Source organism: Dipodomys ordii, unplaced genomic scaffold, assembly GCF_000151885.1.
Source record: "Dipodomys ordii isolate 6190 unplaced genomic scaffold, Dord_2.0 Scaffold39, whole genome shotgun sequence".
NCBI classification, from domain to species: domain Eukaryota; kingdom Metazoa; phylum Chordata; class Mammalia; order Rodentia; family Heteromyidae; genus Dipodomys; species Dipodomys ordii.
In genome coordinates, this window is record NW_012267255.1 from 6,758,748 (window position 1) to 6,771,436 (window position 12,689).

A 12,689-nucleotide genomic window follows, 5' to 3' on the forward strand; every position below is an offset into this window, starting at 1 on the left:
CAATTTGCAGAGCTTTGGAGTGTAGCCCCCACATGTGGACCTGCCGAGTATTTAAGGGCACACACCACACACAGGTGCCATTTTTGCAATAAGCCAGAGCAAGCAAGCTGGGGTAGAGAAGCAAGAATTGTGCAGGTAGCCGGAATTTGGTGGTTATGCTTGGTTCGCCTCTCACCCATCTCTCAGAATCTGCGGAGGGAAGGCTTGATTCCGGTTATTGAGGTCACTGAGCCTTCGGTGTCACCTCTGGCCTGGTGAGTCCCCACTCCCTCCTTATGGCGGATACTGATTGTCTTACTACTATTTACTGAATTCCAGTAACCCCGTGTTTAACCCCCTAATATACTTCAAGGCTTTATCTTTGGAATTGTCCCTTTAGTGACTAACCTGGAGTTTCTCTCTACAAAGAGGTTCTGCCTTTAATGTTTTGTCCTATGCTTAATAATCAATATTTTTGTTCTGTCTCTGGTTTCCCATTTTACATTCTTTTTGTGAGGTTCACCACAAGGACACAGGCCTGGGGACACATGTGCTTCAGATGTATCTGTGCGCCGCACAATCAGCAACACCTAGCTGGAAAGGCATCTGAGAAAATGCCAGACAGTTTCCATTGTTCAATGAGCCACCCTGGATGAAGGACAGAGGAAAAAGTGGTAGGTGATGAGCAGAGCTGGAACTCATCAAGCCACTGGTTTAACTCTTCTAAGCTTCAGAAGCCTCCGCTACAAAGCAGGGAAGGCAAGAGACAGACAGCCCCTACCTCCCACAAGTCCTGAGGGCAGGTGAAATGGTGCTGGAATTTACCTCTAGCCATTTTGGATTTAAGAATACTCAAGCTGTGCTGAATTTCATTTGTACATAACAAAAGAACTTTTCCAAAACAAATAACTTTCCTTGGACCTGTGGACCAGGGGCCTGAGGAAATAAGGGAAGAGAGGACCAAAATTTTATGAAATGCAACAGCATGGGGCACTTTTTCTTTCTGACCAATACTTAGAACAGAAATCTCTAAGACTATTTGTATTGGTTGTTCTTTATAGATAAGCAAACTTACAGTCCCAGAAAGCTAAATAAACCCTCCTAACTGACAATCCAGTAGGGTATTCTGGGGTTTTTCTTTTTTAGTCAGCTTTGTTTTGTTTTTCATTTCTGGCAGTATCAAGGTTTGAACAAGGCTTCATGCAGGCAGCCTGCTTACTCAGCTGCAATCTACCAATTGAGTCACACCTCCAACCTGAGTTGTATTTTTTTCAATTGTTTGCTTGTTTGCTTCAAGATGCGCTCTAGTAAACTTTTCTGCCTAGGATGGTTTTGATCTGCTATTCTCCAGATTTCAGTCTTTTCAATCGCAAGGATTACTACCAGGAGCCATTGGTACTTGGATTTTGTTTGTTCTGTTTTATTTTTTCCCTTGAATTATTGAAAAGACTAGTTTGGTGTGTTAAAAAAAGTATTTTTAGAAACAAAGTAATGACTTTCTTACTCCACAGAAACTGTTACTCTACAGGAATGTCCTCCAAACCAAACAAACTACTGTGCTTATAAATTCAAGCTAGCCGAAGTAAATAGGAACATATGCCACAGTCATCAAAGGCCAGATGAGATTTGCAAGTGAGAAGAAATCTTTGCTTTGAAGTTGTATATGGGTACAAGAAGCTGTAGGGATGGGAAAGGACCTCAGAATATTTTGGAAATGGCATAAGGAACCCACTAGGTGCTGGCCCTGCCCTTGTCTCAGTTTCCCCAAAGCCAGGGTTATATCATCCCACCAAACAGATACACCTACAAGGGCAAAAATCTATTTCCCGAACTGGTTTCTAAACTTCAGCCTTAAGGCTTTCCTGTCCCTCACTTTAAATACATTCTAGTGATGAGCATAAACATGTTAGCATAAACAAGCCTTGAAAGAGGCTTGTATTTCTTCCTGTTGGCCACAAGAGGAAGCCAGAGATCCCAACATTCTAAGAAACTACTGCTCTGGTAACAAGTTTAATCAACCAGTTGATTCTATCATTTGATCACACAATGACATTTTATATGTGACAAGAGCTAGTTCTTCTCATAGAAAATATCTGAAGTCTATACTTGGGCTTGATTTGGGGTCTGAGAGAAACATGTCTATAAGAGAGAAAACATTTTTCACAGACAACCAAAACTGTGTATTCTAACACAAAAGTTTTTTTTAAAAATCAAAATAATTAGGCTATAGTATACAACCAAAAGGTAGAAAGCCACAAGTCAGACCCAATTGAAAACATTTTTTTTTTGTTTTTGTCGGTCGTGGGGCTTGAAAAGGTAGAAAGCCAAAAACAATTTTTTTTTTTTTTTGTCGGTCGTGGGGCTTGAACTCTGGGCATGAGTGCTGTCCCTCATCTCTTCAGCTCAAGGCGAGCGCTCTACCACTTGAGCTACAGCGCCACTTCCAGTTTTCTGGTGGTTTATTGGAGATAAGAGTCTCACGGTCTTTCCTGCCCTGGCTGGTTTTGAACCGCAATCCTCAGATCTCAGCCTCCTGAGTAGCTAGGATTACAGGAGTGAGCCACCAGCACCCAGCTGAAAACAAATGTGATTCAAACTACAAACCACTGACATATTACATTTTATTTTATTCTGAGAATTTGGCCAGAGGGAAGTTTATTACTTAAAGCTTATCAAATAAAAAATACTGGCTATCCATTATTTCCATGGCTGAGACTCTCCTTAAGTAAACAGAACAAGATCCATGTAGCCATTTTAACTGTGTGGATTACAAAGTCCTCTGCTGCACATTTGTACAGACAGTACTCTGACTCTAAGGCCTTCATTCTTGTCTACTGCCAAAGGCTTAGATCAAAACATGTCCTCTCCAAGAATCATCCTACATTTCCTGCTTCTGTCTCTAAATTTGTCCTCTGTTTTCTTGTCCCTCAGAACTTTTGTGCATTCCCTTCATTTACCCAACCCATATCATACAGAGACTCAACAACACGGCCACCTCTCCAAAACATTGCTCCTTGCTTCAAAGGGCCCAGCAATTCACAGGTGCCCACCTTGCTCATGGCACTTTGCTTTCATATTAGCTGATTTAATATTCAGCACACTGGAAGGAATTATTATACCTGCTAGCTAGTATTATTACCCTCTTTTCATACAGAAAGATTCTGAAACAGAGAACTTGAGAAATATATTCAAGCCAGGTGACTCATGCCTGTAATCTTAGCTATTCAGGAGATTGAGATCTGAGGCTTACAGTCCAAAGCCAGCCTGGGCAGGAAAGACCGTGAGACTCCTATCTCCAATAAACCACCAGAAAACTAGAAGTGGCGCTGTAGCTCAAGTGGTAGAGCGCTCGCCTTGAGCTGAAGAGCTGAGGGACAGTACTCACGCCCAGAGTTTCTAATTAACCTCCAAAAAAGCCGGAGTAAAGCTGCTACTCAAGTGGTAGAGCACTAGCCTTAAGCAAAAAAGCTCAGAGACAGCTCCAGGCCCTGAGTTCAAGCCCCAGAATATGCACAAAGGAATGAGAGAAAAAAGAAGAAATAGAAGGAAGGAAGGAAAAAGAAAGGAAGGTGTTCAGGATTCCAGGCATGGCAAATAAACCCAGGAACCAAACACCTGTATTCCTAACTTCCCAGTCCTACTACCTCTTCCAAGAGATATGTAATAAATGTTTGCTGTAATAAATGTTTTGCTGTATTAAACAAAAGTACATAGCTGTGGACATGCTCCATGTAATCTCATATTCAATATGGCTTTCCAGAACTCTTTTTTCCTATTACCATGTAGACCAGCCAATTAAATCCTCCAAATTCCAAAATGCAGTGTTTAAAAAACAAAACAACAACAAAAAAACAAACAAACATCCCCTGGGCCACAGGGCCAGGTATGGCGCATACTCACTGGATCCAGATATGTTCAAGGCTCTACATTCCTCAATGTTGGCGTCACTGTCGAAGTAGATTTTGATTTTGCCACTATGAGCTTTATTATCGAAGGTAATCTGGAGATACAAGGAGAGTGAGAGATTATAGCTCAGCCAAAGATAGGACACATTAGAGCAACTGTGCTTTAAAACTCAGCCTGATCCAAAGAGAATCATACTGGTGAGACTGTCTCCGGTATGGGATTTCTTCACAGTTTTCTTTTATTATGAAGAAAAGTTTGCAGGGTAGATACAGGATGCCCTACCAAATTTAGGATTTCTGCTCTCTAGTTTAGAGGAATCCTAGAGCAACGTAGCTGACCAGTCCCGGGAACTAAAATAAGAATGCACCAATCTTTGACAAGAGAGCCCATTGTCCTTAAGTATTCTACTGAATGGAACTGAAGGACACCTTCTATCAGTTCAGTCTTTTGGATATAAAAACTTAGGTTTTTATTAGTCTGAAAACTCTGTTTGCTTCCAGAGCTATGTACAATGCTTTCAGAAATGGCAGAATTATTCCAAACAAAGATAGTCAATTGTCTTTAACCCTTCCACATTAAAAAGCTAAATTAATCATCGGAATCATGTAAAGTTTACAGGTGATATAAGCTGCATACCGAGTTGTTCATAGGGTGGACCTATTAAAACAATTCCAAGATTTCACAACTAAAAAGATTCAGAGAGCTGGATGTGGGGGTGATCCACTTCACACCACTTTGAGTACTGCTGAAAACAAGTCATGTTATTTGCAATCCAACAACATCACGAAGACCAAACCAGACATCCAAAGAGTTAAACTCTACCAGCCCCATTTCTCTATGCAGGGCAGCTAGCACAGGTCTCTGCTGACACTGCCAAACACTTTCCCCTAGAAGAGCCCCCTGAAGTATTTCCCTTAAGCCTTCAGAACTTTAAGTAGAGCGAAATATAAAGGACAAAATTTTAAGAAAGGAAGGAAGGAAGGAAGGAAGGAAGGAAGGAAGGAAGGAAGGAAGGAAGGAAGGATCCAGGGCATCTGATTTAAGGCACACTGTCGACCAAATTATGAACAAAGCCATCAATGCCCTTGACTTTGGGTGCTCACTCCTCCTCCTCTCCAGTCCCTATTCTATCACGCTAGGCATTCCCAGCGCTGCTGCTCACCCAGGGAGGTTAACCTCCATCTCCTCAGCCACCAATGTCACATACTGCGATTTCAATGTGTCCCCCCACTCCCAATGCAAACTGGATGGGGAGGTGAGGCCTACTAAGAGACAGCGAGGTCTTGCTATGACATGGCTAGAAAGCCTCCCCCAGAGGCAGCACCTTGGTCTTGGCCTTCCAGTCTCCAGAACTGGAGGGGACGTGAACTTCTCTTGTTTGTAAATCACCCAATCTGTCCTATTCTGTTATAGCAGCAGAGAAAAAGAAACAAAGAAAGAAAGAAAAAAAGAAAGGCAACAGGAACTGCAGGAGATCAGGAAGGCAGCTTGCAGATGAGCAGCCTTAATGCCTGTGCTTCCTGCCCAAACAATGAAGAGAAAACTGCTCCCGCACACGCTGGTCTTCGCAGGCCTTCGGACTGAGCTGGGTAGTTTCAACCTTGAGGTTCCCAATTGCCAAGGCAAACCTTCTTCCAGAGCTGGATAAAAGCATCGTCATGATGTCATAGAGGAATGGGAGGCTAATGGCGATTCTGAAAACTGTTTCAAGTCATACATCCAGTCTGTAAAAATCGGGACCTACCTGTTCCCATGTACAGAAGTAGCAGGCTCTCTGGAACAATGACACCGCAAATGATTAGTAAACATGACCAAAGCTAGGTTGGTGTGATTTCCACTTTTTACCTACTAAAGCGGTATGGAAGAATATGTAAAGTAAAATGAATAGGAAAGGGAATATGAAAACCTAGTGAAGCAAACATTTAGCTGGGCATTTAGCTGGCTCACGCCTGTAATCCTAGCTACTCAGTAGGCAGAGATCTAAGGATTGTGGTTTTTGAAGCCATGGTTTTTTCTTTCTTGGTATTGCTTATAATGTAATTATAATGTACTATGTGATTTTTTGTTGTTGTTTCTTTGGCATGTTCCTCTCCCCACATATAACCCCTGTTTTCACTGTATTTGATTTCGGTGCCCTGCATTTTATATATACACTTTTTTAATTTGGAGAGGGGAAGGGAAAAAACAAAATGCTTAAATAGGGATACAGGTTGACCCATTGTAACAACGAGATGTATAAGACTCTATGTTGAAAACGGACTTTACAACTTTGTGGGGGGCGGGGGTAGGGAGGAAGTTGTAGAGGTCGGAGGGAAGGGGTGGGAGGAAAAAACAAAGGAGGAGGCAATAATGCTCCAGAGGAAATGTACTCATTACCTTGCTCATGTAACTGTAACCCCTCTGTACAGCATTTTTACAATCACAAAACGTACAAAAAAATAGTCCATGAGACTCTTTATCTACAATTAACTACCAAAAAGCCAGAAGTGGAGCTGTGGCTCAGGTGGTAGCAAAAATATCTAAGGTACAGCATCTATGCCCTATGCACGTGCATGCATGCATGCAAACACACACACACACACACACACACACACACACACACACACAAACACAGGACACTTGCCTTATTTCGAAAGACATAACAATCTGGTAACTCGCGGGACTGAATTGCCTGTAGGTCAATGCCTTTGAGGTGAAAGGAGATTTCAACTTGTAAGAGTCTAAATAAAACATATGAAAAGGTGTGAGTGAACATCATCTGACAATTCTATTCTCCTTGCTCACCCAACTCTTCTCTCCTGGGAGAGAGGACTTGAGCATGTACTTACCGATAAAATTCCAGTTTGAAGAAAGGGAGTTGCTTCCAGTCCTCGGGCCCATTCAAGAGAGCCTGCAGGTCTAAGTGAACGCAGCCTAGGGCAGGGGAAGAACAAACAAAGACTACTTCACATTTCAAGGCCAAAGCGGATGGGCAAAGTAGTGAGATATGTAGAAAGTTTCCAAATATCTCCCCAGAAAAATACTAATTATATACAAGAAAATGAAGACTTTTCAGGGAGCAAAGCTGACAGGCCAGTCACAAGATGAACTGAGGACACAGAGCTTCTGTGGTATCCCTGCTCCAGATGCATGAAGAAATAGCAATGCTCCCTCATAGTAAGAGACAGTCAAAATTGCATTTGTCAAGATAGTGTGGAGGGCATGGCTTAAAAGGCAGAGCACTTACCTAGCATTTGCAGGGCCCTCAGTACAATCCTTAGACCCCCCTCCCCCATCACACACACACACACACACACACACACACACACACACACACACAATTCAAGATCAGTCAGACACCCAGTGGCTCACTCCTATAATTCTAGCTATTCAAGAGGCTGAGATCTGAGAATCATGGTTTAAAGCCAGGCCCAGGCAGGAAAGCCCCTGAGATTCTTATCTCCAATTAACTCCCAGAAAAGCCAGGATTAGAACTGTAGCTCAAGTGGTAGAGGGCCAGTCTGTCAGTCTTGAGCAAAGAAGCTCAAGGATAACATCCAGGCCCTGAGTTCAAACCCCAGGACTGGCACACACAAAAACTCAACATCATAAAAGAAAGAAATACATATTCAAGTAACTTTATCTTAGTCCAGATGAAAAGATCAATATGTGGTAGCTCATTTTGATGTGTGATCCTGACAGGAGAGGGTAGGGGCAAAATATAGTTTGGTTTTAAAGAACCAAAGGACAGCAAATGATGTATGGAGAAGGCTTGTAGATTGTAGTGTTAACTCATCATTTTGAGTACCAGACAGTTGTTACAGGGAGATGGTCTTGTGTGGAAGAAACAGCATGATGGCATTCAGGAGAAACATTTATACATAGCATTAATGAGAACAAACCTCCCACGAAGTTTATTTTATTACTGTGTGGCTCAACACTGGTGCCTTCCGGAGCAGGAAGGCAGGAAGGCTGCAGGTGCGCCTCTGCCATGGTCAGGAGCATGTGTGGCAGAACTCATGTGAGATACACTTGGCAGACCCCCTCAGGCTAGCCTGTGCCTTCCTGGGTCAGTGTGTGGCATGGAGAAGCCAGGGCCCTCCAGGATCTCAGGACACTCCAGTACACACAGTACCACGTAGGCAGTGTGCGAGGGCCTTCTGCGTCTTCTCATTTATTGCACCGTTCTGTTTGATCTTCAAAGTGACTTTGTGAGATAAGTACCATGGTTACCCTTTACAGATGAACAAAACAAGGCAGGAAGCTTCCTTAATGCCACACAAGTAGTTTGTGTTTATCCAACACTTAAATCTACCTGGTTTTTTGGTTCCAGATCCTGTTTCCCTGGGGGTGACCTCTGAGCATGTGTGTAGTTTTAGTGCTGAGGATCAAACCAAGGCCCTGTGGATGCCAGACAAGCACTTTGTCACTTGAGCCAGGCCCCTCTCCCAGCCCATGTAGTTTTATACGTTGCTTTTGAGACAAAGTCTCTGTTTGTCAGGGTTAGCCTCAAATTCTGCTTTCTCCTGCCTCTACCTCCCGAGTGGCAGGAGTTACAGGTATATGCCACCACCATGTCTAAAAGCCTGGCTTTTAAAACATTGAAGAGTTCCCTCCTTAACTCATTCATTTCTTCAGGGAATATTTGCTGAAACAAGCCAGGCCCTGTACTAAGCACTGAGGGTAAAGCAATGAACAAGACAGACACGGCCACTGTCAGCATGGAGCTCATCTCCTTGTGGGGAAGCTAAACAATCCATCAAAAACATGACACAAGAGAAGTCCAGTGTGAGAAGTAAAGATGGTGAAGATGGAATGAAGGTCAGTTAGCAGAATAAAGTCACTTGAGGAAAGGTGAACCAGAGAGGAACACTCAAGATGCTAAAGTTGCTGAAGAGAAATGAACCAGTCGGGATATGGAGGAAAGGAACAGGATACTCCAGGCCTCCAAGCAAGCAGTAAGGAATCCGACCAAACAGAGCGTGGCTTGTTCCAGTAACAGAAAGGATGGTAGAACAGAGAACCAAGATTGCAATTGTGAAGAGCGTGGTGTAGCAGCTAAGTGGTCAGCTCCCATAGAGACCTGTATATATGATTTCAACTTGAATGAGAAGCCATCACTGATTTTGAAGCTAGAGCTGGGCATTAATAGCTCATGCTTGTGATCCTCACTACTCAGGAGTCTGAGATCTGAGGATCTTGGTTCAAAGTCAGCCTGGGCAGAAAAGTCCATGAAACTTTTATTTCCAATTAGCCAGCAAAAACACAGAAGTAGGGCAGTTGCTCAAGCAGTAGAGCACCAACCTTGAGCAACAATGCCAAGGGAATATGAGAGGCCCTAAGTTCAGCTCCAGTACCAACAATAATAATACTAATAACAATAATAACAGTAATAATAATAATAATTTTGAAACTAGGAAGTGACTCAATCCAATTGTATAGTTTTTAAAATCCCACTGTGGTGAATGTGGGTGGTAGAGGTGTTTTTTTTTTAATGGAATCTTACATTTAGAGACCTAAGAACCTCTCTGGTTCCATTAATTTTATACTCTCTATAAAACTTGCCTTATAAGTTTGCTTAGTGTGCAAGTTTTGTGTTACTTTATTATTCTAGAGCTCGTTTCCTTAATACATGATCAGAATTCTCTGAAGCCTACTTGACATTATAACAATCTTCTCTACTCTGAAAACAACAGGAAAAATGATGACACAGTGACTATGCCTCATGTTAAAAACACGTGGAAAGAAGCATGTAACAAACTAAAAACCATAACCAAAAATAGAACACTTTTTAGGGCAAACACCTCTGGAACACTCAAAATCTGAAGCTTTTTGAGCATTTACTTGATACAATTGGAAAATTCCACACCTGATCTCACACAATGAGTGACTTTCAATATGCAGATGGGCTAAAGATGTCGTATGAAATTCCTTTCTGGTTATTTGTATGAAACATTAAGGAACTTCATGTTCAGATTTGAATCTCATTGCAAAGATATTTTTGCATTATTGTCATGCAATAATTCCAAAATCTGAAGAAAAGAAACACTTCTGGTTCCAAGAATTTTGGATAAAGTACACTGAACCTGTATTAAAATGATAACCACTTAACTATTGGGAAATATACTTTGACAGAATTCATAACAGTTGTGTGTGTGTGTGTGTGTGTGTGTGTGTGTGTGTGCGTGCGTGTACGTGCACACGCACACGTGTGTGCATATCACTAGTCCCGGAACTTGAACTCAGAACCTGGGCAATCACTTAGCTTGATCTATGAAATCAGTGGTGCAACTAAATATAAACCCCCCAGAAAAGCTGGATAGTAGGCACATCTCTGCATTTAGCACAGTCTCTTAGTAAAGAATATAAACTTTTCTTGAGTAGCTAATCTGGGAGAGCATTGATCAATTCACCTTACTCAAACTATAATGCCTTAATGCCTCCTCAATGAAGCCAAACTCAATTCATATTTATTATCACCCAATATATCTAAGAAAAGCTGGCCTAAATTCGAGTACCAAGAATTTCTTAAAATATTTATACCTTTTTAATACACTGACTTTTTTTGTGTGTGTGTTGGTTATGGGGCTTGAACTCTGGGCCTGGGTGCTGTCCCTCAGCTCTTCAGCTCAAGGCTAGCACTCCACCACTTGAGCCACAGTGCCATTTCTGGTTTTCTGGTAGTTTATTGGAGATAAGAGTCTCACATACTTTTCCTGCCCAGGCTGGCTTTAAATCATGATCCTCAGATCTGAGTAGCTAGGATTACAGGTGTGAGCCACCAGCACCCAGCTATTGAAAGACTCTTGATGAATTATGCTTAATAAGGCAAAAAATACAATTCATCTGCTTAAAGTCAAATCAATCAACCTCTCTCCATGTATTCAACATGGCCTCATATTCTTACAGAGAAAAAATGAACAATAGCACCACTGTCTGGTGGCAGCCTCCAGATATTGACTTGGGCCAAATTTCTTTTTTTTTTAATTTAATTTAATTTTCCAAATTTCTTTTACCAATTTTTCATAAGTCAGTTGAGAAAAACAGCATGTGAACCAGTGGAAAACATTTTCTGTTGTATGGAATTTGAGTGACACATTTAAAAAGGCAAATACATGACACAGGGCAGGGCCTACATGAAGCAGGGGGGGAACCAGACTGGCTTTGAGCCATCTCTCACAGAGTCACAGGATACATGGCTGAAAGGAGCAACAGTTCAGCATTTCCAGCTGCAAAACCAAGCAACTCTCCGCAAAGGGGTCTCTGATGGCAGCCTGGAACCAGGCAGCACATGGCTTCAATGCATGGCTTAGGGGCTGCATCTTTCAGAATCAAGAACCTAGAACACATATGTACATATAGATATTCTGAACAGGCAGAAACAGAGGTAAAACCTCTGTCCTACAACAATGTCCTTTTCTGTGTTACCAAGATACCCTAAGATCAAAGAGTCATTTATGACCAAATGAACTATATGGTTCATTCATTTCATAAAAACCATTGTAGCATGGCTCTACAGGCTCATGCCTGTAATCCTAGCTTCTCAGGAGGCTGAGATTTGAGAATCGTGATTCAAAGCCAGCCCAGGCAGAGAAATCTGACTCTTATCTCTAATTAACCAGCAAGAACCCAGAAGTGGAGGTGTGGCTCAAGGGATATAGTACCAGCCTCTAGCGGAAAAAGGCCAAGCAATAATAGCACAAGGCCTAACATTCAAGACCCAGTACTAGCACAATTCCAGGTTCTAAATGCTACTAGGATTCCTAGTTGGTTAGTTGGTTACTCACAACCCCACTATATGTAACAGCGAGTGCCTTGAGTTTACTGAATAAAATACAAAACCTTCAAGCTCTAAGTCAGATATATTGCATTTCTAAATAGTGTTCTTTGACATTCTCAACAGAATGGGTGCAAAATAATTCTAACATGATCAACTGCTAACTTGCTGCTAAGAATCCCCTAAAAGAGATATTCAGTTAATAATCACCTTTGAAAAGCATTTTTATATTTTATAACTAATAAAAACAAGGATGCAAAACATTTTTACTTCCTTATCTCATTTGATACATACACACCCAGTTTTCTTAAAAAGAAAAACAAAGAAGGAGAGAAAAAAGAAAGGAAGGAAGGAAGGAAGGAAGGAAGGAAGGAAAGAAGGAAGAAAGGAAGGAAGGAAGGAAGGAAGGAAAGAAGGAAGGAAGGAAGGAAGGAAGGAAGGAAAGAAGGATAATCATTCCCTTATTGGGAAAATAACCTAAACAAGCATGAACCCACAAACCAGTACTTTGAGTTCTACCAAAGAGATCTACCAAAATGATGACTATGTCCTGTTATCACACAGTTTCCTGAGCCAAAGTCCTTACAGGCAAATGTGACAGGCACAGCCTGGATAAGGGTCCTTGCCCAGAGACAAGGTGTTCCACGGAGTTGCCAGCACATGGGAGCCATTTGCTCTGATCACCGGGGATAACAGAGAGAGGCATATGACAAGATGGTCACCCTCTTACCTATCTCGACGTCACTGTCAATAGTCAGGCTCTCATTAGAAGAAAATGTGGTCCCCTTCTTATAATATTGCTTGCAGATTTTTAAGCCAATTCTCTTCTCTTCATTTTCACCATAATCAAGAGGTGCCAGGGAGATGTTCTTTAGGCGATGATACTATTTAAAAACAAAATAGTTAGGTACTGGTGGCTCATGGCTTGTAATCCTAGCTTCTCAGGAGGCTAAGATCATGGTTCAAAGTCAACCCAGACAGGAAAGTCTGCAGGTCTCTTAAGTCCAATTAACCACCAAAAAGTTAGACATGGAGCTATGGCTCAAAA

At 41.9% G+C, this 12,689-nt stretch overlaps 1 protein-coding gene across 3 annotated transcripts in view; it reads right to left on the reverse strand.

Annotated features, from left to right (window-relative positions):
* The window catches only part of Mcoln2 (mucolipin 2), a 53,801-nt gene that overhangs the window by 19,819 nt on the left and 21,293 nt on the right, over positions 1 to 12,689 (reverse strand). For all 3 annotated transcript variants that reach the window (XM_013018257.1, XM_013018258.1, XM_013018259.1), the window contains 4 exons: positions 12,372 to 12,525; positions 6,714 to 6,798; positions 6,509 to 6,605; positions 3,880 to 3,979 (listed from right to left, as the gene is read on the reverse strand). In XM_013018257.1, coding sequence (XP_012873711.1) covers positions 3,880 to 3,979; positions 6,509 to 6,605; positions 6,714 to 6,798; positions 12,372 to 12,525 — 436 coding nt within the window. The remainder of the gene's footprint in view (positions 1 to 3,879; positions 3,980 to 6,508; positions 6,606 to 6,713; positions 6,799 to 12,371; positions 12,526 to 12,689) is intronic.